The sequence below is a fragment of the Macaca thibetana genome, chromosome 9 (genome assembly GCF_024542745.1).
Source record: "Macaca thibetana thibetana isolate TM-01 chromosome 9, ASM2454274v1, whole genome shotgun sequence".
In the NCBI taxonomy this organism is placed as follows: domain Eukaryota; kingdom Metazoa; phylum Chordata; class Mammalia; order Primates; family Cercopithecidae; genus Macaca; species Macaca thibetana.
In genome coordinates, this window is record NC_065586.1 from 94669135 (window position 1) to 94693895 (window position 24761).

Consider the following 24761-nt stretch of genomic DNA (forward strand, 5'->3'; position numbering starts at 1 on the left):
GAAGGGAGGAAGGAAGAAATCTTTCAAATATTGGGGGAGCCAATTGTTGAGTTTATTTAGTATTCAAAATGCAATAATATGGACAGTACTTTTGGAAACACTTCCTTTATGACTGGGATTACACCAACTCCTTTCTGTGCTTATTGAATTACTGAACATAATATCAAAAAGTGTTATTTCCTCTTCTGATTCCTCTAGGAGATGAAGACACAAATCACAGAGTCCAAATGACTTCAGCAAAAGTGGTTCTTCTTGGTTCTTAAGTCATTGTTTTGGAGTCAGCCCAGCTATCCAGACTATACCATCTGCACTGTGTCCTAAACTTTCTCACTTTCCCATCTGACTCTTCCCTGTATTTTTAGATTATCAACTCTTTCCTTTGACTCATCTCCCAATGTACACATGATCATCATCATTCTAATGAAAGGGAAAGAGTGTGTGGATCATCCAAAGGGGTGAGTTGTCCACACATTGCTCAAACATGTCTCTATTTGGCTTTCAGATGCATCATGTAGATTTTCATATAACCAGATAATTCACCCACTGCTCAGAAAACTGAGAATTCTTCTCTAAGTGGCAGTCCAAATTTGCAAACCACAGCTGTTTTTAGCAATTGAATCATTGTCTTTCAGGTGCCAAAAATATCACCTATCATATTCCCCAGAGTTCAAAAAAAGAGGAAAGAGGAGAAAAAGCAAAGAACAAGTTGAGGATAAAGGTAATGTAAACCTTCTCTAGTTACAGAAATTATTAAAAATAGCTATAATAACTATAACAACAATAATAATAGCAATAAGAGCTAGCATTCGATAACAATGAACAAAACAGGGCGTTCTCACATGACTTCCCTAATCTACCTAAGAGGGAGGGAGAATAGTATCCTTAGCATCTTCATTTTACAAAGAGACAAAATCAGAGAAATCAAGTAAGTGACTGGCCCAAAGCCACACAGCTATACTTAAGCCAGGCCATCAGACTTCAAATCCTGGGCCTAATACCCTATCAAACAGCCTTACCAGTGATTTATAAAGCCACTCCCACATGGCACCATTTTGGTGAAAAATCTGCCCCTTTTCTACCACTGTGGGCCTAATGGGGTCCTTAGGACTTCAATTCCTTTTTTTTTTTTTTTTTTTTTTTTTTTTTGAGACGGAGTCTCGCTCTGCCGCCCAGGCTGGAGTGCAGTGGCCGGATCTCAGCTCACTGCAAGCTCCGCCTCCCGGGTTCACGCCATTCTCCTGCCTCAGCCTCCCGAGTAGCTGGGACTACAGGCGCCCGCCACCTCGCCCGGCTAGTTTTTTTTTTTTTTGTATTTTTTAGTAGAGACGGGTTTCACCGTGTTAGCCAGGATGGTTTCTATCTCCTGACCTCATGATCTGCCCGTCTCGGCCTCCCAAAGTGCTGGGATTACAGGCTTGAGCCACCGCGCCCGGCCTACAAAGAGAGAAGAAACAAAGTACACTTCCAGCTTTGGGGTGAAGGTTCCAGGTATAGAGACAATAAAACCTTACTTGGAAGGCCAGGCACCGTGGCTCACACTTATAATCCCAGCACTTTGGGAGGCCAAGGCGGGTGGATTGCCTGAGCTCAAGAGTTCAAGACAAGCCTGGGCAACATGGTGAAACCTTTGTCTCTACCAAAAACACAAAAATTAGCCAGTTGTGGTGGCATGTACCTGTGATCCCGGCTACCAGGGAAGCTGAGGTGGAAGGATTGCTTGGCCTGGGAGGCTGAGGTTCAGTGAGCTGAGATCCCGGCACTGCACTCCAACCTGGGTGACAAAGTGAGACCCATCTCAAAAAAAAAAAAAAAAAAAAACACAGGGTGCGGTGGCTCATGCCTGTAATCCCAGCACTTTGGGAGACCGAGGCGGGTGGATCACGAGGTCAGGAGAGCGAAACCATCCTGGCTAACATGGTGAAACCCCGTCTCTACTGAAAATACAAAAAAATTAGCTGGGTGTGGTGGCGGGCGCCTATAGTCCCAGCTACTCAGGAGGCTAAGGCAGGAGAATGGTGTGAACCCAGGAGGTGGAGCTTGCAGTGACCTGAGATTGCGCCACTGCACTCTAGCCTGGGCGACAGAGCGAGGCTCTGTCTCAAAAAAAAAAAAATTTAAAAAACGTGAAACCTAACTTGGCCCATCTCTGAAATGATTTGAGGAACTTGCAAGAAAGTCATTTGCTAGTGCGCCCTAGTTTGTACTTTGGACCCTAATTCCCAAGAACCCTCCTCCCCACCCACCAGGGACTTCAGGAACAGTCAAAGCAACATTTCAGCAATCAAAGTTTGGGGATCCTGGTCTAGTCTCCTAGCTCTCATGTCCCCAGGGAAGGCCAGTGCTTAGTACACCTTGGGTTGTGGTGAGAGAGACTCTCCTCTTGGAGGCCCTAACAACTGGGTTCAGACTGCTTTAGCCAATGAGAAGTCTATCCAGTGGTTCAAATCTCAGGGAATCCATGATCCAGCAACACCTCTAGCATATACTCACTGAAGGCAATATCTGGCAAGAGCTTTGTAAAAGAGAATCGGGGGGAAAAAACAGGGAAATGACTTAAAGCCTACTAAATGAAACAGGGAGGATGAAACTGTAGAAGATCATATTTTCCAAAAATGACTGCAAAAACATTTCTGGTCTTATATGCTTTTCCAGAGTATTGCTACTCCCCCATGGAAAGGAGGAGTTAATTTCTTTTCACCTTGAAGCTTGGTGGGTCTTGGCGACTCCTTCAATGAATAGGATATGGCTAATGTGATGCCGTGTGACTTCTGAGGTTAGGTTAGGAAAAGTGATACAGCATCCCCTGTCAGAGATGGGAGTGAACAAGTCTTCTGATGGTCCCAGATACTAACCTTTCAGTAATCCCAGCCTTTAGGTCTTTTAGCTCAGGCTTCAGACATCATGGAGCAGAGACAAACCCTTCCCTCTGTACTCTTTGAGAATTCCTGACCCATACAATCCTTTGGCTTAATAAATGGCTGTTTTATGCTACTAAGTTTTGGGGTAATTTGTTGCACAGCAAGAGATATTCAGAATAGGAACCCTGGCTTGAGGGGTTCTCTTTGGGCATGTTCTCTTTGCAACTGCCAAAAGGTAAGTCCAGACCCTGCTGCGAAGCCTAGCCCTCCCCTGCCAGGTGCTTTCTGTATATAGTCCTCTCTCAGGGGTCCCACTGTTCCTCCCTGTGACAGCACTTCCCCTTCCCCTTCTAAGTCCGTTAGGCTTGTTTTTAAAGATCTGAATACCAATTGGGCACAGGGTTTTAGCTCTTTTTCTGAAGTTTCTTGGGCCCAGATAAATCAGGAGGTGATTTCAGTTTTCAAACTGGTTCATATGGTGAAGGCATATGCAGTGGGGGAGGGTAACGGGAAGTGGGGATAAAGGAAAGAACCTAACTTCCAACACCTTTGTCTTAGTTCTGACCTACAGCCACTTGTTGTACTTAAATAATAACATGAGTGCAGTTAGAACCTTCACTCTCAGTGCCTTGATAGAACTGAATCATTTTACTTCCAACAACAACCCTCTGATCAAACTCAAAACGGGAAAAGCCAAAACTATAGGAACTTGACTATCTTGTACACTATTGTAATATAAACATTTAGAACAGTGTCTAGATATAGTAAGCACTCAATAAACATTTATTGAATGAAGCAATAAACAAATGAATTAATGACAGAAAATTCTTCCCTCCTTCTAGAGGGCAATATGTAATATCAGATTAGCATAACGTGCTTAGAAGACTACAGTATTCAATAGGTTAACATTCTATTACATTAGGTAATATGTTTTCAATCTGCTGAAAGTGTTAAAACTTACTTTACCTTGAGGGCAGAGGCCATGTCTTATACCACTTTGTATCCCCAGCATCTGACACTTTGCCTTAGGTACTCGCTAAATGCTCAGTGAATATTTTTCACTAAATGAATATCAAACAGGGACTGGTAGAAATATTTCAAATCATTTAGTTCTCCTAGGCTTTGCCTAGTGAAAGGCAGTGACAGATAAGGGTGCTGGCCAATGCACCTGCTCCCTGGAGGGATCAGATTGGGATGTAGTAGTTCAGAAGTTCTGAGGCTTCTCAGCCTATCCAACTCTTGAGAACAAGAGAATTCCAGATGCTGTTTATAATCTGAGTATGACATTGGGATGAATACAAAAAAGGTGAAGCCTTCCACTTCAGCTGTCAAAACTGATGTTCTTTGATTTCTTCAAATAGGATTTCCTTTCAGAGCTATAAATGAGCTATTCATTTGTCTGTTTATTAATTCATCTTGTATTTATTGAGAGCCTGCTTATTACAAATTTTTTCCAAAGATTTGTTTAATTCGCTCAAGAAATAGCAGACTATTCAAAGGGTCCCCATTCCCTGGAAAAGAACCTTCACTGGGCAACCAAAGATAATAATATGTTGTAGAGGCCCATGACAATTGTAGATGTAAGATCTTCACAATTTAGAATTAACTAATACAGGATTTCAAAATGTGATCCATAATTGGCATTATGGAAAATCACTTGACAGATTATTAAAAATAGAGACCTCTGGAAGCCACTCCAGCCATATTAAATCAGAACCTCAGGAGTGAAATTAGAAACTTTAGTGAGCACCACTGGTGATTTTGATCGTCCTCAAGTCTGAGAATCACTGACCAAAGGTGTGCTGACAGCACCTACATGCAATTGCTTAATATACTATAGCTTTCCTCTCAACTTTACAAAATTAAGATCTTACTTGGCTAATTCTAAGACACCTAGGAACAGTGTAAATATGGCTTAGAATTGCCAGTGCCCCAGACTGGAATTTCACTGAATGAATATAATCATTTTCTCCCTTAAGTAACCTAAAATAAACCCCTCCAAAAAAGAAAATATCAGGTAAATCTATTCTTCCCTTACGAAACTCACAGTTTAGAAGCAATTAAAATAGAGATGCTTTAGGTCAGGCACAGTGGCTTACTTACACCTGTAATCCCAACACTTTGGGCGGCTGAGGCAGGTGGATCACTCGAGGTCAGGAATTCGAGACCAGCTTGGCCAGCATGGTGAAACCACATTTCTACTAAAAATATAAAAATTGGCTGGGCGTGGCAGCTTGTGCCTGTAGTCCAGCTCCTTGGGAGGCTGAGGCAGGTAAATTGCTTGAACCCAGGAGGCAGAGGTTGCAGTGAGCTGAGATCATGCCGCTGCGCTCCAGCCTGGGCAACAGAGCAAGACTCCATTTCAAAAAAAAAATTAATTAAAAACAATAGAGATGCTTTAAACCTTGATATGGCACACACAGACCCTTTTCAATTTGAAAAACAACAAATGACAGGCAACAATTGTGATGGGGGGCTTGTGACCATGCCCATCTGGACTGTACTATTTTCCTATTTTTCTACCCTGGTTCCCACAGTGCTGAGGCCCAGCTGGGACTTTGTGTCTTTTTCCTTGCCTTACCCCCAGACTTGCTCCTTTTCTTCCCAGGATACTTTTACTCACTTTCTGAATCTTCCTAATCTGGTCAGAGAGTGTGTCTAACAGGCGAGTTTTCAGGAAGTCCATCACCTTGACCACCCGGCCATCAATGTAGCAACTGGAATGAAAATAAAATAAGAATCAGATAAAATCTCAAGCAAAGGACTATAAATACATTTTTCTAGCCGGAGGTCTCTGTTGCCTGAGGAAACAAACCAGGGTTCCACCTGGGCTCTCACATTCTAAAAGGTTTTGACCCTGGGTACTTTTCAAACAAATAATAACCTTTTTATCTTCTCCATTTCCACCGCTATTTGTGGGCTAATACTGTTATTTTTTTCAGCTTTTGTCACATGAAACCCTATTGCTTACTTGACGGAATTGATGGAAATTCCATAATGCAAATTGGGTAATGAGGAAAAGCTTACGTTTTTTTCCCTTGGGGAAATAATTTAACACCCATCCCATGCCCATCGCTAATCCCACCTTAAAGTAATAAAGGTATGTGAGAGGTTTGAAATAATACTCAATCATTTTAATAAGTTTTTTCATACCTTTAAATAAGAAAATAAATACCAAAGCAAAAATCTGACTTAGTGTAGTGCGTGAGTCTCCAGCTCATTCCTGTGGGCAAACACTCTGTAGTCAACCTGCTACCAAAATATGCTGTGGTTGCCTACTACCCCCAGAATGAATGAACAAAGGAATGAATGATGTACAAAGGTGGAAGAGCCCTCTCCTAAAATAGTAACAACTTGATACTCATCGGTTTTTGTTTTTGTTTGGTTTTTCTTAGCTTAAATGAAACATTAAGTTGTGTTGACACTATGTTGTAAATATTTGACCAAAACAGGCCCATCCAGCTTTGTGGAGATATCCTTTGTGAGACTCTTTTCTGAAGACTAAGCTAAGGCTGACCCAGGGTTAGGTGACCTTTGTTACCTCAGACCTTCCCTTACCCCCATCTTGGCAAAGTTCTGAATTCCATCAATTTCTAAATGCTTGTGATTCCTGGGTGCCTTTTCCAATCCACTAAGTTATCCTTGGTTGCTGGCTAATGATAAATTATTTCACTTTTAAGAAGCAGTCACCTATCACTACATATTATAGAACTATGTGAAAATTATTTTCAATGTCAACTCGCTATACCAACATGTGATGTATTGGAATGGTTAATTTTTAAATGTTTGTTTGATTGTAAGGCAGGTGCTTTCGTTGAGGTAAGGGTAGTGATCTCCCCACTCAGCCTTCCTTTTGGCCTCACTTACCACTTCACGACATTTCCACAGAATCCAGTGCTTAAACCATTGGAATGTTGGAGCAAATTTGGGTTTTAGCCAGAAATATCTGAGTTCAAATTCCAGATGGGGTATTTACTAACTATATGATCTTGGGTAAGTTACGTAGTCTCTATGGGCCTCAGTTTTTTTATTCTTAAATGGGGGATAATATATCTTCTCCTCAGGCTTAATTGAGAATTAATGAGATAACAAACGTAAAGTTCCTGGCATACAGTAGGGACTGAACAACTTTTAGTTCTTTCTAATTGTCAGCTCACAAAGATGGGATTATAAACAATAGGAGACTGATTAATTAAGTTATGTGTAAATATAGAATACTATAACAGTGGAATTTCTGAGCCAGGGGATACATGTAATTGAAAATTTTTGGTGGTTACTTATATCAGGAAATAAAATAATAACATGTCCTTTGCCTCATCCCTTGTATAGATGCCAGACTCAGATCCAATAAACATTTATTATGTGCAACACATAGCGCTGGGCATATCCATGTCCATTATCCTATCTCGTAACCTGCTCATGGTAGTACTTCTTAATTAGCACCTCTGATTTTTGAAAAAAGATCAGATACATGGCATACTACATGGAAGCCAGGCATATTGTGACAGAGTAGTGTTAAAATTAAAAATAATTTAAGCACTGCTAATCTAACACATATTTGAGGAACATGAATACTTGCTACTATATTATATGGTGACCAGGAATATAACAAGTAATGCATTGTAATTATTCTTTTATTATTTAATCAAATATATTATAGTTTCCTCTTTTCTCAGTTAGTTCCCCAGTAACTATATTAAACATCAATATTTATAATTTTTGTTAGCAACACAGATAGTTTAATACTTATTGAGATAAAAATTCCAGATGTAATTTTTCAGTATGTAGGATTTCCTGTGAAGAACCTCTCTAGCCTACCCCAATCTGTGGCCCATGGTTGAGGGTCCCTTCACTCCTTTCCTCCTTCCTTTTCTCAAGTACCCAGAACCCGGAGTTACAAAACCTTGGTTCAGTCCCTTCTTTAAAGTGGGTTTCAAAAAATCCAAATCTATAGTATTTTCACAGGGTTAGTGTACTGATCACATAAGGAAAAATGCTGGGCATGGGACCTGGCATATAAAAGCTATTAAATAACCAGATCTACCCTGTTCAGATTACTTAACGGCCCAAGGCAGCAGAAACTTACACTGAAAGGCCATGGATGGGATGCGCAGGGGGAGCATCCCTCTGGAGGAGAGCATGCTACCCGCTGTAGAACTTGGAGTGAGGAAAGTGTAGAGCAGCAAGAACAGACTCTGGATTCCCAGCAGGTGTGAGGCAGAGGCAGGGATGGAGATGGCTGTGATATGTTGTAAAAATTTGGAGTTTGAAAAGACCTTAGTGGTCAGCTGGCCTAAAGCATGTAAGCTTGATACAATATCCCTTAGAAGTGATTTTCTAGTTCTGCTTGAACATATCCAGGGAAAGGAATTCACTGTCATACACTACTAGGACTGTTTCACTGCATCACAGCTCTAATTGATGAAAAGCTCTTCTGACATGGTGCTGAAATCTGATCCCTGTTACCTCCTCTCAATGGCTAGCATTCTATCTTCTTGAACCCAGAAATAGTCCAATTGCTCCTTCATCTGATACATGGGAGATGAAATCCAGTAACCTTGGCTTAAGCTTTTTAGCCTATTCTTGTCCCCAGTTTTAACCTTACAAGCTGGATCCAATCATTCTCAGGTGGTCTTGGGCTATTCCCATGGGCTGTGAATTGGATTGGAGCAGGAGGAGATACAGGCATGGAAACCAATAAACAAAGTTATCTTATCTCAATAGTGCTGGCAAGAAATGATCTGGGTCTAAATAAGGGAGAGAACAAGAAAATTGAAAGTGAGCAGCCATGAAGGAAGAAGAGGGTAAAAGAGAGGAAGGGAGTCACTGATGACCATGAACATATAAGAGAGATTGCCTTGGAGAACACTGTTGCCAAAGAAATGTAGGTTAGTCATACGGGAATACAGTTTGTTAAGAGAGATGAAAGATACTGTCTGACATATCAAAAGTGTACAGAATATCAAGAAAGAACTACATACCAGGTAGCTGGAGATACGAGAAAGAGGTACAGAGAAAAGTTGAGACAAGAAATGTTGACGTGGGGGTCTTTTTCAGGTTATAAGTAATGGACAAAGCCATGGCTGCAGATGAGCTCTTCAGGAGAATAAGGGAAATTAAAAGAGATGTCAGAGACCCTTTAAAATGCTTCTAAAATATGGCCCTGGGCATTGCCTCTACCTTTGACCCAGCTAAGGACCCCTTCCTCCTCTAGCCTGATGATCACAGCATCTTTTTAATAACTTCAGTCTGAGTCCAATTCACATTTGAATGTCAAAGGAATCCTCACATTATACTGAGAAGTTTCAGCAACGTTCATCTGCAACCTTAAACCCACATTTATATTGTACTATGGAAATATGAACTTTGGTCACCCAGAATTCAGCATCGCTTTTAAGAGAGGGGATCATTTAACCATAGGGTATGGCCAGACGTGGTGGCTCAAGCCTGTAATCCCAGCACTTTGGGAGGCCAAGGTGGGCAGATCATGAGGTCAGGAGCTCAAGATCATCCTGGCTAACACAGTGAAACCCCGTCTCTACTAAAAATACAAAACATTAGCCAGGCATGGTGGCTGGCACCTGTAGTCCCAGCTACTTGGGAGGCTGAGGCAGGAGAATGGCATGAACCTGGGAGGCGAAGCTTGCAGTGAGCCGAGATCGCGCCACTGCACTCCAGCCTGGGCAACAAAGCAAGACTCTGTCTCATAACAAAACAAAAACAAACAAACAAACAAAACCCATAGGGTATGAATTTATCAATACCTAAACCTTTTTCTTGGATATTCTTGGACAACTAACTTACTGCACTTACCCATTGTAAATGTGAAGCTTCTAAGAAAACATTCAGCATCAGCAATTTGTGGCTATTTGAAAGCTTCTTCCCAGTTACAGAGCTTTGGTTCTCTGATGGTAGTTGCATGTGGTGATAGGTCCAATCTAAATATATCATTTATATTTGGGCATGAAGGAGGTGGAGTAGTCTGTGGTGACCATTTTGTAAGAATAAATTGCTAAAAATGGTGATAACGGTGATTTCTTTTTTTCTTTTCTTCTCTCTCTCTTTTTTTTTAAACCTAGCAGAATGGTCTAGAATCACCTAGACTGACACTTTTAGGTAAATCATAGTCATCCTTCAAGCTCTCTTGAAATTCAGCATCACTTAAGATCATACCACAAGTGGCCGAGCTGTTCCACTAAAAACCAAAGCCAAAAAAGGCTGTGCAGAAATAACCTTTCTGAGAACTATCACAAAGGCAATGAAGTTGAAACTTTCGTATTAATACATGGTCAAGAGGTCTGTATCGCCCAATGCCAGCAATTCATTCCTGCCTCTAGATTGGCAGCTCACATCAAGCATGTATCCAGGGAAGTGGCAAAGATAGCAGACTATACAAAGTAAAAGGAACCACTTACCAATGCATTCACCAACTCCCCTGTCCCCCTTAATTTTACATTTTAGTTCCAGCACAATACTCTTCATCTTATTTCATTTAGTGTTGCCCTTTATTTTTATTATAAAAGAACTAAATGCTCATTGTAGATGAATTAGAGAATGAACATGAACAAAATAGAAATAGGAAAATGGAAAATCACCTACAGTATAAGCACAACACCTAAAGAGGCTCATTGCAACATTTTGCTGCACACTCTTCCAGTTTTTCATAGTAAATAAACATAAAATTTCCCATAATTAGTTTTTCAATAAACCTGTATTCCAGATCCTATTCAACTAGCATTTAAACTTAAAATTGCTCCAAATGAGACATCCAAGCCCATCTCACGGGGATACTGTCAGAATGATTAGAGACTCCCAATCAAAGCATCTTACTCTTATTTTAATTTCATTTTGGCCATTTAGAGGTCCTCTGCCAGGGGCAGAGCTCACCTCCTTCCTGTGTCTGTCAGCCAAGTTTTAACCCCATTCCCATCCCACTGACCCCCTTCCTCAGGCCGCTAGATTCAGTCTTCAGGATTGTACTACAATTAGCCACTTAGGCCCATTAGGCTCTTGAAACATTTAATGAGGAGAGTTTGTTGGCTCCAGGGGCAGCTGGTTTTGTTTACCTGGCCCTTTACTTTAAAAGGAAAAACCTTTGCCCTTTATTATCTGACCCCTTCTTTTATTTCAGGTAATTGCATTAGTGCGGGCTTCCCAATGCTCAGGAATTTCCGGACTTATTTTGCTCCCTGCTGGTTTCAAGGAGGAGGGGCAGTCTGCTCAGAATTCTAACACCCAGCCTGCTGACTGGGCAGGTAATTCCAGAAAATCGGGGCCTCCCTACTGAAGGGGAAGAAGCTTGGATAATCATTAGAAAAACCCTGTTGACCTATAAAACCTAGTCTGCCATCTCGAAGCAAACACTGGAAAAAGGCTGCTTTGAGTATTTAGGCTTTATAAATTGCACTTGCCCCTCCTCCAGAGGCCCTCAGCCTGGGCTCCTGCTGAGCACTTGGCATCAAGCTTTTCTTCTGAGGCTACATTAGTTTTCAACTTCTTTGCAATGGGTCAGCCTTCCTATCTGTGTTTCAGAACTGCTTTGGGCAGGAAAGCTTAGATGAAATGAACACTGTTACAAAAAAAGTCAGCCTTCCTATCTGTGTTTCAGAACTGCTTTGGGCAGGAAAGCTTAGATGAAATGAACGCTGTTACAAAGAAAGGTTCTACAGAATACAGATGTTTCTTTGGCTTTCTTAAACCAGTTCAAATAATTCCATACGGGAATCATCTAACCTACTAAAGGGACATAGTTCAGTAAGAAAGAGTTTGTACTCTGGAAAAATGGTATAGAAAAATAGTACAGGTAAAGGTCAGAGTTGTGAGCAATACTAAAGGCAAATAATGTCTTTAATGAAAGAATGAGTGCCTGTAAGATTTAACCCACAATGAGCCAACCGAAGCTCAAATGCTATGCCAATGGCTCCATTTTCTTCATCTTCCTGCTCTCCTTTTTGCACACTTTGGGTCCTGCGCCTCAAGCCCAGACCCTTTTCCCCATATATCCAGAGTTGTATGTGGAGAGGTGTCCACACTCAGTGTGGGCAGAGACTCAAATCATCTTGATCCCAGCGGTGTTAAGGAGAGGTGTACAGGAAGCTGGGAAAGGAAAGGGGTAGGGAAATCATACACAGCTCCAGCCATTGGAGTGGGCTCTGGGGAGGGACCTCTGAAAATGTTCAGAATAGTAGCAGGTGACGGCACTAGAATTGTGGGCAGAAGTGGATCCATGTGCTTTTGGTCTGAAACTTACACAAGTTGTGGGGCCCTCTTTAAGAAGAGGAAATCAAAAGTACAAAACAAGGCTGGGCACAGTGGCTCATGCCTGTGGTCTTAGCACTTTGGGAGACCAAAGTGGAAGGATTTCCTGAGGCCAAGAATTTGAAACCAGCCTGGGCAACATAGCGAGACCCTCATCTCTACAAAAAACAAAAAAATTAGCTGGGCGTAGTGGCACAGGAGGATCACTTGAGCCACAGAATTCGAGGTTACAGTGAGCTATTATGGCACCAGTACTCCAGCTTGGGTGATAGAACAAGACTCTCTTAAAAAAAAAAAAAGTTAAAAAGCATTTTTTAAACTACAAAACACATAATACGTACAAAAGTAAATATTTATATCGAATGACAAATCACAGCAAACTCCCAGAAACTTAGAGAATCGAATTCCTTTCTTCTGAGACTACTTCAGGCAATTTACCAGAAATGTTTACATAATGCTTCCTCATAGCAATCTGCCTCCATCCCCTTACTACCTAGAACATCCTACAACTCTCAGCACTCATAGGAATCCATGCAAGAGAGGGGTCTGAAGCTTAATTCATTAGCATCATGGTAATTTTAATTGTGAGGCATCAATAACAGGAATGATAGGGTCTAAGTTGCCAGAACCCAACCGTCTATGTGCAGTATTTTAAAAAATTCAGTGTTTGCAGCACTATTCACAATAGCAAAGACTTGGTATCAACCCAAATGTCCATCAGTGACAGACTGGATTAAGAAAATGTGGCACATATACACCATGGAATACTATGCAGCCATAAAAAAGGATGAGTTTGTGTCCTTTGTAGGGACATGGATGCAGCTGGAAACCATCATTCTTAGCAAACTATCACAAGAACAGAAAACCAAACACCACATGTTCTCACTCATAGGTGGGAATTGAACAATGAGATCACTTGGACACAGGAAGGGGAACATCACACACTGGGGCCTATTATGGGGGTGGGGGAGGGATAGCATTAGGAGATATACCTAATGTAAATGACGAGTTAATGGGTGCAGCACACCAACATGGCACATGTATACATATGTAACAAACCTGCATGTTGTGCACATGTACCCTAGAAGTTATAGTATAACAACAACAACAACAAAATTCAGTGTTTGTAAATTGGGGGTTGCTTATACTGTTACCATATTCTTTCCCTGGCCTCTTTTCATGTAATTGTCATTGTGGCAGGATAGCACAACTCAACTATAATTGAGTTAGTATATTACTAACTAGGAGAAAATAGAAAGGTGAAAGAGGAAGGGAGGAGTCTTACATATATTAAGTTCCTTCTTATTTGCTATTTTACATGTAGTGTCATTTAATCTTCATGAACACTCTCTATTTTGCAGATTAGAAACTACAGCTCACATGGTATTAGTAAGTAGGAAACCAGAGATCATACAGGCACTAAGTAACAGATACCAAAAACTTTTCCTTCTGTACTTTGATCTGCCAAGTATCCCAACAATACAGCACCATGCTTACTTCATTGGTCCTGTAGTCAAGTAAAATTGTTTTTCAACTGCCTTTAGTCTTGCCTACTTCAACCAAATTTAAACAATATTGAACTAAATGCAAATTTCTCAAGAAAACAAAACAATTACAACAAAACCAACCCCAAACAATAACAAAAGCAAAAACCGGAGTAGATAAGTAAAAGCGTGGAGGTGGTAAAATTACCCTTTTCTTTGTGAAAAAGTTTTTCAAAGTGTTTTAGTAATTGTTATATAAAGAAAAGGGGGCTCCATGGTCAAATAAGTTTAGGAAATGCTGGGTTAAAACCAAATTAAGTAGTACTTCCTGTTTCAGCCATGATAGAATTGAACGGCAACCAATTCAGGCTGTGATTCTTGAGAGACGGTAGGGCACATGAGGCGAACTTCAGATCCCATTCACCTGAGCTTGCTCCTTGGGACAGGGTAAAGACAGTTTACTAATTACCAAAAATTTGAGCTTTCCTTCCATAGTGCTGAGCTGTTGCCAAGAAGCAGCTGCCCAGCCAGAACCTACATTTTTGCCCTCTTACATGGTAGAGGCAGGGGAATGCCAAAACAATGTGAGCAGAAATAATATGTCACTTCAGGGCTAAAGCAGATGTAGGTGTTTTTCACTTTCGAGCAGAAATTAAGAAGCCATGTCTTCTTTGTAGTGTCTGTCCCCATTGCCAGCTGAATGGAAAAGTCTCTGAGGAAAAGCCACAAAATGGCCACATGCGAGGCCATCCCCGAGGTACATCAGCATTGGACTGTCACGTTAGTGAGAAACAAACTTCTACTGCCAGGCCACTGAGATGTGGGGATTTAATTGTTAAAACAATTTGTGTTATATTAACTAATATATGGGTATTCATTACAACAAAACACCTTTACCAGGCCACTGAGATGTGGGGATTTAATTGTTAAAACAATTTGTGTTATATTAACTAATATATGGGTATTCATTACAACAAAACACCTTTATACCAATCAATCTGTTCGGCCAACAGTTCATAATAAAAGAGGTTTTCCTTTGAGAAGAAATTCTCTTTGTAGGAAAATTAAAAAGATTATCCTGGAGAACTTACTTACAATTCTAGTTTGAATTGACTGAGTGTCTATCAGTGATTGGCTGAATAATAACTTTCATTCTAATCCCATGCAAGAACAGTTGATGAGAGGAGATATTATTCTTATATTTCTATATTTAGACATACTGAGCCTGGTGTAAAAACACAGTGACCAAGGTGATTACTAATGACCAAAAAGGACATGGAATCTAGAATGTTGGAAGGGAGGCCAGTTAATAAAGGTCACATATCAGTAGGTGGCAGCCTTTTGACTACATAGAATATTCTCCATTAGGCTTCTAGATACCTTAGTTTTCACTCAGGGACAGCCAATAGTTTGAGGTAGATTTATTGAGACATTCTCATTATTTTGTATCTCACTGAGGACATGAAATCACATGCCCTAACTTGCATGCATCACAAAAGCTAGAGGTTAAACTCTAGCCTGCATGATGTTTCTTATGTCCAGACAACCCAACACACACATCAAACTGCTTTTCTACCTACACTCACCAACACCTTGTATATTTTAGTTCCCGTACCTAACTTTTACAACTAGCAAACTCAATGTCATAGAGCTATACCTTCTCAAAGGATGCTCACTGTGAAGAATATCACACTGAAAGGAAATCTTACCTCACTATGATTCTTTTCATGACAATTTCCACTTCTTTGTTTAAAAAGAAAAGCTAGTTCTCACCATATAAAGCCTTTAAAGGGATTATTTACCATGAAGATATATGTATGTGCATACAAGTCTGTGTGTAGATATGTATTAACAGAAACAGAAAGAGATTGAGAGGGAGAGACAATCAGTTCTGTATGATGCAAATCACATCAGGACCAGGAAATAAAATTTAAGTTCCTTGAACTAGTGCTCAGAATATATAATATTTGAAACTGATAGATAACTCAGTTAAATTTATTCAGCTAATAGGAATTCTAATGTCATAATTGTAAGGTAAAATTTCACATGTCCCTCCATAACAGAATGCTTCTTTACCATCCTTTCTTTTAAAAGATTTCAAGGAATTTTAAGAAATGGTGCTCTAAAACATTCTATTTTTTTCCCTCCAATCTCCTACAAATTCACTGTGGTTATCTAACCAAAAAGAGTCTGAGAATTAGCGAAATATCAGCATATTATCTTCTTCTCTGTGATTGAGGAAAGTTTGCTTTGAACACAAAGAGAAAGCAAGCTGACTGCTATCATTTTGAAGTGATGTTAAGTAGGAGGGTAGATCCCCTTTAAAGAACTAGTTCCTTTTTTTTTTTTTTCTTGAGATGGAGTCTCGCTCTGTCACCCAGGCTGGAGTGCAGTGGTGTGATTTTGGTTCACTGCAACCTCCACCTACTGGGTTCAAGCAATTCTCTGCCTCAGCCTCCCAAGTAGCTGGGATTACAGGCACCCGCAACCACGCTTGGCTAAGTTTTGCATTTTTAGTAGAGACAGGTTTCACCATGTTGGTCAGGCTGTTCTCAAACTCCTGACCTCAGGTGATCCACCTGCCTTGGCTTCCCAAAGTGCTGGGATTACACATGTGAGCTACCATGCCCAGCCAGAAATAGTTCCATTTTAAAAAGTTAATTAAAGACAGAAATAAAAAGCAATTGCTCCTTGAAGGAAACAATGATAGTTAACTTTCTAAATTAAGATCCAAAAGGGTAAAATCTAATTTAATATATTCTCATCACATATTTTAGACAATTAAAGTAGAAGCAAGTATATACATAGAATGAAAGGAAAATAGGGAATAGGAAGGTAAGAGCCAGATGAGGAAGGAAACACCAACATAGTGCATTGGGGATCTTTTGGTTCCCCCAAGCCAACTCATCTTCTCTGCCTCTGTTCTTTACATCTGGTGTATCCTACTAACCCTCATCATTCAGCAACCAGTCCCACATACACCCTTTCAGCCATCTGCTTTTTCATCACCAAGTCCATAAAGTGACCTCCCATGATTCACCAGCTTTATACCACCACCTGTCCAATCCTACCTCGGTTAGTGAAACACAACAGAGCAGCTTTTACCCCCTGCCCATTCCCAATCTCCCACTATCTAGCACCTACTCCAAATCCCCTGAGTTCTGTCACTTGAGTGGCAAACCAAGCCTCAATCTCCACTTTCATTCTCCAGGCAGTGCAACTCTTCTTGGCAAAACTACAAGGTCTACATGACTGGTTTTTGGAGACCTTCATCTGTTCAGCCTTCTCCACACAAAGCCTAGGCTTAATTAAATGGTATCTTGGCTAAAATGTGACCTGGACTCTCTCTCTCTCTTACCCAGTGGTTCTTAATCCTGACTGAATTTGCATTAACTAAGATAATAATTATTCAAACAAAATTTTTACTTACTAGATAGCAATCTGGACAAGGAGCTAGGAGACTCGGGTTTTCCAATCATTAGTCTTGTCACCTTAAGCAAGTCACTTAGATTCTTTTGTCTTCTTTCATCTACCTAGGTTTTTAAGCGTAGATCAAGGATGACTAATAACTAATTGTATTCTATCAGTTTTTGCCTCACATATTTTGACACACTGATGTTAGGTGCATACATGTTTAGGATAATTCTTGGAGAAGTAATCTATACATCATTATGTAATGGTGCTCTTTATTCATGATAATTGTCCTTGTTCTGAGGTCTGCTTTGTCTGAAAATAGCTGCTTCAGCCATCCTTTGATCTGTGTGTGCATGCTGTACTTCTCTCTCTCTTTACTTTTAACCTATCTGAGTCTTTATGTTTAAATTGGGTTTATTGTAGACAACATATGGTTAAGTTTGTTTTTATACCCTTCCTGACAATCTTCGTCTTTTAATTGGTACATTTAGACTATTCACATTTACAATGATGATTAATATAGCTGGGATTAATATCTATTATGCTCTGTTTTCTATTCCTTGTATCTGTTATTTTTTAATCTCTTCTGTTTCTGTTTTCTCTGGTTTTAATTGAGCATTTTATATAATTACATTTTATCTCCTCTCTTAGCATACTATTATACTTCTTTCTAAAAAGTTTTATGTGGTTGCCCTAGAGTTTCCAATATACATTTTTAATGAATCTAAGTGTGTCTTCAAATAACCCTGTACTGCTTCATATGCAGTACAAGTAATAATAGAGTATCCTAAATTTATCCCACCCTTCATTTCTATCATTCATTTCCCTTATATATATGTTATAATAACCCAGTACATTGTGGCTATTATTACTTTAAACATTTATCTTTTAGACAAACTAAAATAAGGAAAATAAAATTTTTATTTTATCTTCATTTATTCCTTCCCTGACACTCTTCCTTTCTTTATGTAGACTTGCAATTCTGACCTATATCACACTCCTTCTACCTGAAAAGCTTCTATCAATCTCTGATGCAGGGAAAGTCTGCTGGTGATAAATTCCCTCAGTTTTTGTTTGTTTGAGAAAGTCTTTATTTCTCCTTCACTCTTCATGGATAATTTTGCTGGACACAGAACTCTAGGTTGGTGAGATTTTTTCTTTCAACATTTTAATGATTTCACTCCACTATTTTCATGCTTGCATTGTTTCTTATGATACTTCAGATCCTTGTTCATATTGCTTCACATGAATGCACTTCATTGCCTTGTTCCTGTTTAGGTAAGGTATTGTTTTCCTATTGTTTTTCAAGATTTTCTCTTTTTTCTTTGGTTCTCAGCAGTTTGAATATAATATGTCTGGCTGTAGTTTTCCTGGAATTTATCCTGCTTGGTGTTCCCTGGCTTCCTGGATCTGTGGTCTTATATCTGTCATTAATTCCAGAAAGTTCTCCACCATTATTACTTCAACACTTGAATTACTTAAAGCCATTATTATTTCATTATTCTTCTGCTCTGTTTTCTCCTTCTTCTCCTTCTGCTATTCTAATTATGTGTATGTTACACATTTTGAAATTGTTCCACATTTCTTGGCTATTTTGTTGTTTTCATTCTTTTACCTTTCTGAATTTCAGTTTGGGCAATTTCTATTGACCTATACTCAAGCTCACCAATTCTTTCATCAGCTGTATCCAGTCTACTGATGAGCCTACTAAAGGCATTCTTCATTTTTGTGACAATGTTTTTCATTTCTATCATTTCCTTTTGATTCCTTTGTAGAGTTTCTATCTCTCTACTTATATTAATGATCTATTTTTGCATGTTGTCTACTACCATTAGAGCACTTAATGTATTAATCATAAATTCTCCATTTAGTAATTCTAATAACTGTCATATATAAGACTGGTTCTGATACTTTGTTCAGACTATGTTTTTTCTTGCTTTTGGCTTACTTTGTAATTTTTTGTTGTTGAAAACTGACATGCTGAATTAGGTAATAAGAACTGAGGAAAAAGACCTTTGGTGTGAGGTTTTGGGCGAGGAGCTGGACTGTGTTGCTATATCTGTAGATGTCAGAGGCTTCAAATTCCTCTAGTATCCTTGTTTATGCTTCTTTTCTTGACTTTAGGCTTTCCTAATTACTCCTCTTCAGAGAGAATTTGTGTCTGGTGAACTCTATCAGCTGTATTCACAGTTACTATGCTGCTGGTGTGGCAGTAAGTTGTGGGAGAAGGCAAGTGTTCTGTAACTTTATGGTTAAATCTCAGTCTTTTAGTGGACCTGTGTCTCTGAGCTATGATCTTCACCTTTTTTTCCCCAGTAGTATAGCTTTCCCTCTCTATGTAAGACAGAAAGGCTAGAGGGGGTTAGAGTGGGGGGAATGCCCTTTCCCATCTGGGATAAGGCTTGGAGAGTTGGCTTTTTAAATGGAAAATGCTATGGTCATATTTCACAATGATTTACTCTCTCTCCCTGACAGAGTTACTAGGAAATCTTTTTGGATCCCACAAAAGTGTGGAGCCAAAGACTGCAGCTCCCAGGTTTCTATACTCAAATTAGTTCACACAAAGACTCCAGCAATTCATCGGAGTTACCACTTAAGTGTTGACACCAGCTTATGGCTTCAGCAGTTTCTGCTCTTATTAAGCAAATTTTGGTGGTAACTGTGGATTCACCTGTCTCTCCAGATTTCAGGGTGGTGTTTGCTCTGCAACATCAATTCTCTGATGCATTCAAGAAAAGTCATTGATTGTCAGTTTGTTCAGCTTTTGCTTGTATGAAATTTCAGCTTTTTCAGCTTTTTCTTGTACAAATAGGAAGTAACAACTTCCTATTTTCATGTTTGAGCTGAAACCAGAAGTCCTCTAATGGAATTCTCATCATGTATGTCAACACTGATCTTTTGCAGTTATGCTGGGAAATACCCTTAATCTCCACTTTGTATTGTCAATTAGTAAGGAATAAAGGTGCATGTGACACACATGTATCATTTTGACCAAGATGATTTCTAAGACCCTTTCCAGATCCAAGACTCAAGCTCTCCTCTTTGACACAGAGTGAAATGATACCATAGGGTGTCCCCTCAACACATATGAAGATCCTATATTTCAGTCAGTGAAATTGCATTGTATAGAATGTTGTCCAACAGATGTGAACAGGATAAAATGTAACATGTGAGAAAGGCAACACAAAATGACTTTCCTAAAGGTTTCACATTAGTTTCCTATTTGAGTTTGATTTTTCTTTTTTTTTTTTAAATTGAGATGGAGTCTCGCTCTGTCGCCTAGGCTGGAGTGCAATAGTGCAATCTCAGCTCACTGCAACCGCCACCTCCCAGGTTTAAGCGATTCTCCTTCCTCAGCCTCCCGAGTAGCTGGGACTATAGGCGTGTCCCATCATGCCTGGCTAATGTTTTGTAATTTTAGTACGGATGGGGTTTCACTGTGTTAGCCAGGATGGTCTCAATCTCCTGAACTCATGATCTGCTCGCCTCAGCCTCCCAAAGTGCTGGGATTACAGGTGTGAGCCACCATGCCCAGCCTTGAGTTTGATTTTCTACACCTTCATTTATACATGAGATTGATGAATCATTGTTGTTTTGCACTGTTCCTATGCATGCCTCTTCCTTAATGTGGGTTATGCTTCTATGCCTTTGAGAGAATAAGATAGACAAAGAGTATTATATTATACCAGATATCAGCATCCATGTCATCACATAATAGACTTTTTTATGAGGACCCACCATAAGAATTTGCATCAAGGCTTAGTATCAGGAAAGTGATGTTTTTCATGAAAACTTACTTTAATTTCTTACTTACAGACACTAGATTTTGTTTTCCACTTTGCTTTGGCCACTATGAAAGACAGAGTCAAACTTATACCCCATCTCTCACAAGAGAATAGAATCAGCTGATGGGCATTTTTTTTTTGAGATGGAGTTTCGCTCTTGTTGCCCAGTCTGGAGTGTAGTAGCCCAATCTCGGCTCACTGCAACCTCCATCTCCCGGCTTCAAGTGATTCTCCCGTCTTGGCCTCCTGAGCAGCTGGGATTATAGGCACCTGCCACCACATTTGGCTAATTTTTGGTATTTTTGGTAGAGATATGGTTTCACCATATTGGTCAGGCTAGTCTCAAACTCCTGACCTCAAATGATCCACCTACCTTGGCCTCCTAAAATGCTGGGATTACAGGCATGAGCCACCATGCCTGGCCTGATGGGCATTTTTTACAGTACTAATCTTTCTCATCATTTTATTGCTACTCTAACCCTATTTTCCATTTACTCTTCCTTCCTGTTTAAAAAAAAATAATTTTGCATTGGATAGCAAAGTGACCAGAAGAAAGGTTGAGAGAAGTTGTGCCAAAAAAAAAAAAAAAAAAAAGCATTCAATAATTCACTAACTGTATACTTAGCCTTTATTTATACAAAGCAAAGCAAAGACCTTCAGTTTTGTATCCTGCTTATGTTCCTTCCCTCTTTCCTCCAAAATCCTTTTTTTGTGTGTGCGTTTTTTTTCCTTGTTTTGTTACCACTCTGTTACCCAGGCTGGAGTGCAATGGTATGATCTTGACTCACTGCAAACTCCACCTCCTGGTTCATGCGATTCTTGTGCTTCAACGCCCCCTGCCCCAGTAGCTGAGATTATAGGATCACGCCACCATGCCCAGCTAATTTTTGTATTTTTAGTAGAGATGGGTTTTACCATGTTGGCCGACTGGTCTTGAACTCTTGACTGTAAATAATCTGCTCGCCTCGGCCTCCCAGAGTGCTGGGATTACAGGTGTGAGCCACTGTGCCCAGCCCCAAATCCATTTTTTATATTATAAGATATTTGGGAAAGATTCAGTAAGCTCTGTGCTAAATACTCTTTGTCAGATAAAATATTGTATTTGGTATAATACAGTTTAAGGTTGAATCACAAAGACATTAACCTTTAGTCTGCTGTAAATAGATTTCCCTTTCTGATAATTCTTAGACATGTTTATGTTTTCCTGGGGCTGGAATTGACCATCTTAAGTGGCATCAATACTTGGCAAGGTTGAAAAATTAATATAATCAGGACTACCTGGTATTTTTAGGACATATTTTCCCAAAGATCACAGAGTACTTTGCAGATAACAAACTTAAGGGATTTTTTGGGAATGAGAACAGACAAAGTTTTAGTTTTTCTCTTCTTTCATAATGAAGAAGAAAGTCCAGGACTTCACTGCAGGGCACATTCCATCTCACAGTGTATATGATTTGGGGGTTGGGAGGATCAGAAAAGTGGAGGCAGTTGTGGTTTCTTTTGTATGTACCTTGATTGATACTGGCAGAGTTGGTTTTTTTTTTTTTTTTTTTTTTAATTGAGATAAAAGCCACATAACATAAAATTAACCATTTTAAAGTGCAATTAAGTGACACTTAGTACATTCACAAAGTTGTACAACCATCATCATTATCTAGTTCCAAAATATTTTCATTACCCTAAAAGGAAATCCTATATCCATTAAGCAATCATTCACCATTTCCTACCTCCCTAGAGAACCTGGAAACTACTAATCTTTTTTTTTTTTTTTTACCTCTATGCATTTTTTACCTCTACCTATTCTTGATATTTCATATACATTCATCCCTCAGTATATGTGGGGGATTGGTTCCAGGACCTCCATGTTACCAAAATCCACACATAGTCAAGTCTTGCAGTCAGCCCTGCTGACCGTGTGTAAACAAAAAAGTCAGGCCTCTGTATACTCAGATTCTGCATCCCAGGAATGCTGATTTTCCATCCACATTTGGTTGAAAAAAAAATCCATGTATAAGTAAACCCGACCATTTCAAACTGCATTGTTCAAGAGTCAACTATAAATGGAATCCTACAGTATGTTGTCCTTAATGACTGACTTCTTTCACTTAATGTTTTTGAAGTTCGTTCACATTGTACCATGTATCAGTATTTCATTTCTTTTTTATGGCAGAATAACATTCAATGGTATTGATATATTTTATTTATTCATTCATCTGTTGATGGACATTTGGGCTGATTCTACCTTTAACCTCTTATGAGTACTGCTGTATGAACATTCGTGTACATATATTTGTTTGAATGCTTGTTTTCAATTCTTTGGAGCATACAGACCTATGAGTGAAATCACTGGGTAACAGTAACAGTAGGAGGGTCCTACGGATGGAAATCACTCTCTCACTGCAGAAGAGTCAGTAAAGAGTCTCCTTTGAACAAATTTCCACATGAAAAATTAGAAAGATAAAGAAAACAAACAAAGACATCTGGGTTAGAGTGAAATTGAAATTACACAGGACAATGGGTCCACTTAGAGAAGCGGAAAGGAAAGCTGATAATAGATGCAAAGAGTATTAGCATTTTTCTCCCTAGGAGACTTGGTGTGGCTAACTTCACTGAGTACTTGTGAGGCATTAATGAACTAAGAATGGGAAAAGTTGAACTATTTTTTCAATTAAACTTCGGTTGCAGCATCATTAAAACTAAGCTGTTCTGCCTGCTACTGATTTCATTCTTGGCTACCAGGCTGGTTATTTGTTGTCCGAATGAAGAGAGAAAGTGCTGCTGGGGGGGCGCAGATCAAACAGAAGTACATATGAGGGGAAGGAATAGTCATGTGTTAACGAGTAAGAGGCAGCTGATCCCTGAGGGGTTCTCAGCACAATCTTCTCATTGCAAATTTATTTTCCAAATTTGTTAACACTGTGAGTGCAGAATTGTACAAATGCCTGGGATTTCTTTTTTCCCTTTTCCAGTTGCGTTGGATGGTTTTATTACTTTAGAACTGGAAGGGACTACATGATCATAAAGTTCTCACCTATAGATGTAGAAACTGAGACCTAGAGAGGTGAAATTGTGGTCCAAGGGCATACAACTTATTATTGGGGCTCCTTTCCATGCCTCTGAAAATAGTTATAAGTTCTACTTTTAAAATTAGCCACTATTAAAAATGCAGATTTTAAAAGGTGCCCCTGGCACGCCATAGCCTCTCTTGGCCATGGAAACATCTTGACAAAGGGTTGACAAGGGAGCCCATTTGAACAGCGAGGCAATTCTTGGCACCAGCTGTGTCTCTGCACTTTGGCTTTCCCATAACGGCCCTTATACACTCAGGATGAAGTTTCAGTTTGAAGATGACCTTCATCTTTCCTTTCCTTCTGTTTCCTTTATGAGGGATGGCGGTAGAACCAGAGACCTTGCAACAATGCTACCATATGGTCATGGCATTGGGTGCCCCTTGAGCAATTTTCTCTTCACGATGAATCCCTGTCTTTCATCTACACGGAACCCACTGTGTTTGCCAAGTACTTTTTCATCTACACTCTCAGTGAACCTAAAAACCTTCCTAGTCAGGTTCCATTATCCCAATTTTCAAGAGAAGAAATTTAAAATGTAAAGAGGGAGTAGGCTGAATTGACACCAGAGGCCAGGACACATCTCAGGACACCCACCTTGAATCTGGAGTGCTAGCCATTCTTTAGCCCTGACACAGCCTTCCTCCCCGGGTGTATGAGCCTGTCTGGCATAGAATAACCTGCACTAAGGCTCCCCTGGGAATCACAAGCTCAATGCAGGCTGAGAAATTGGAGAGACTGGTGAAGGGAGTGGGAAATAATTATCTCCTTCAAAGGATACATAAGAAAAGTCACTGGAAGCAGCATGATAAAACTTGGACTAATGAAGTCTCAAAGGATTCTGGTCTTGGAGAAGAAAATATAGTTTGTTGGTTTCCAAATCCCTGTTGCATC

The 24761-nt window shown here is 39.8% G+C and overlaps 1 protein-coding gene across 1 annotated transcript in view; it reads right to left on the reverse strand.

The window, feature by feature from the left end:
* Nucleotides 1-24761, reverse strand: part of HPSE2 (heparanase 2 (inactive)) — a 792879-nt gene that overhangs the window by 173251 nt on the left and 594867 nt on the right. Inside the window, exon 7 of the mRNA XM_050805712.1 lies at nucleotides 5482-5575. Coding sequence (XP_050661669.1) covers nucleotides 5482-5575 — 94 coding nt within the window. The remainder of the gene's footprint in view (nucleotides 1-5481; nucleotides 5576-24761) is intronic.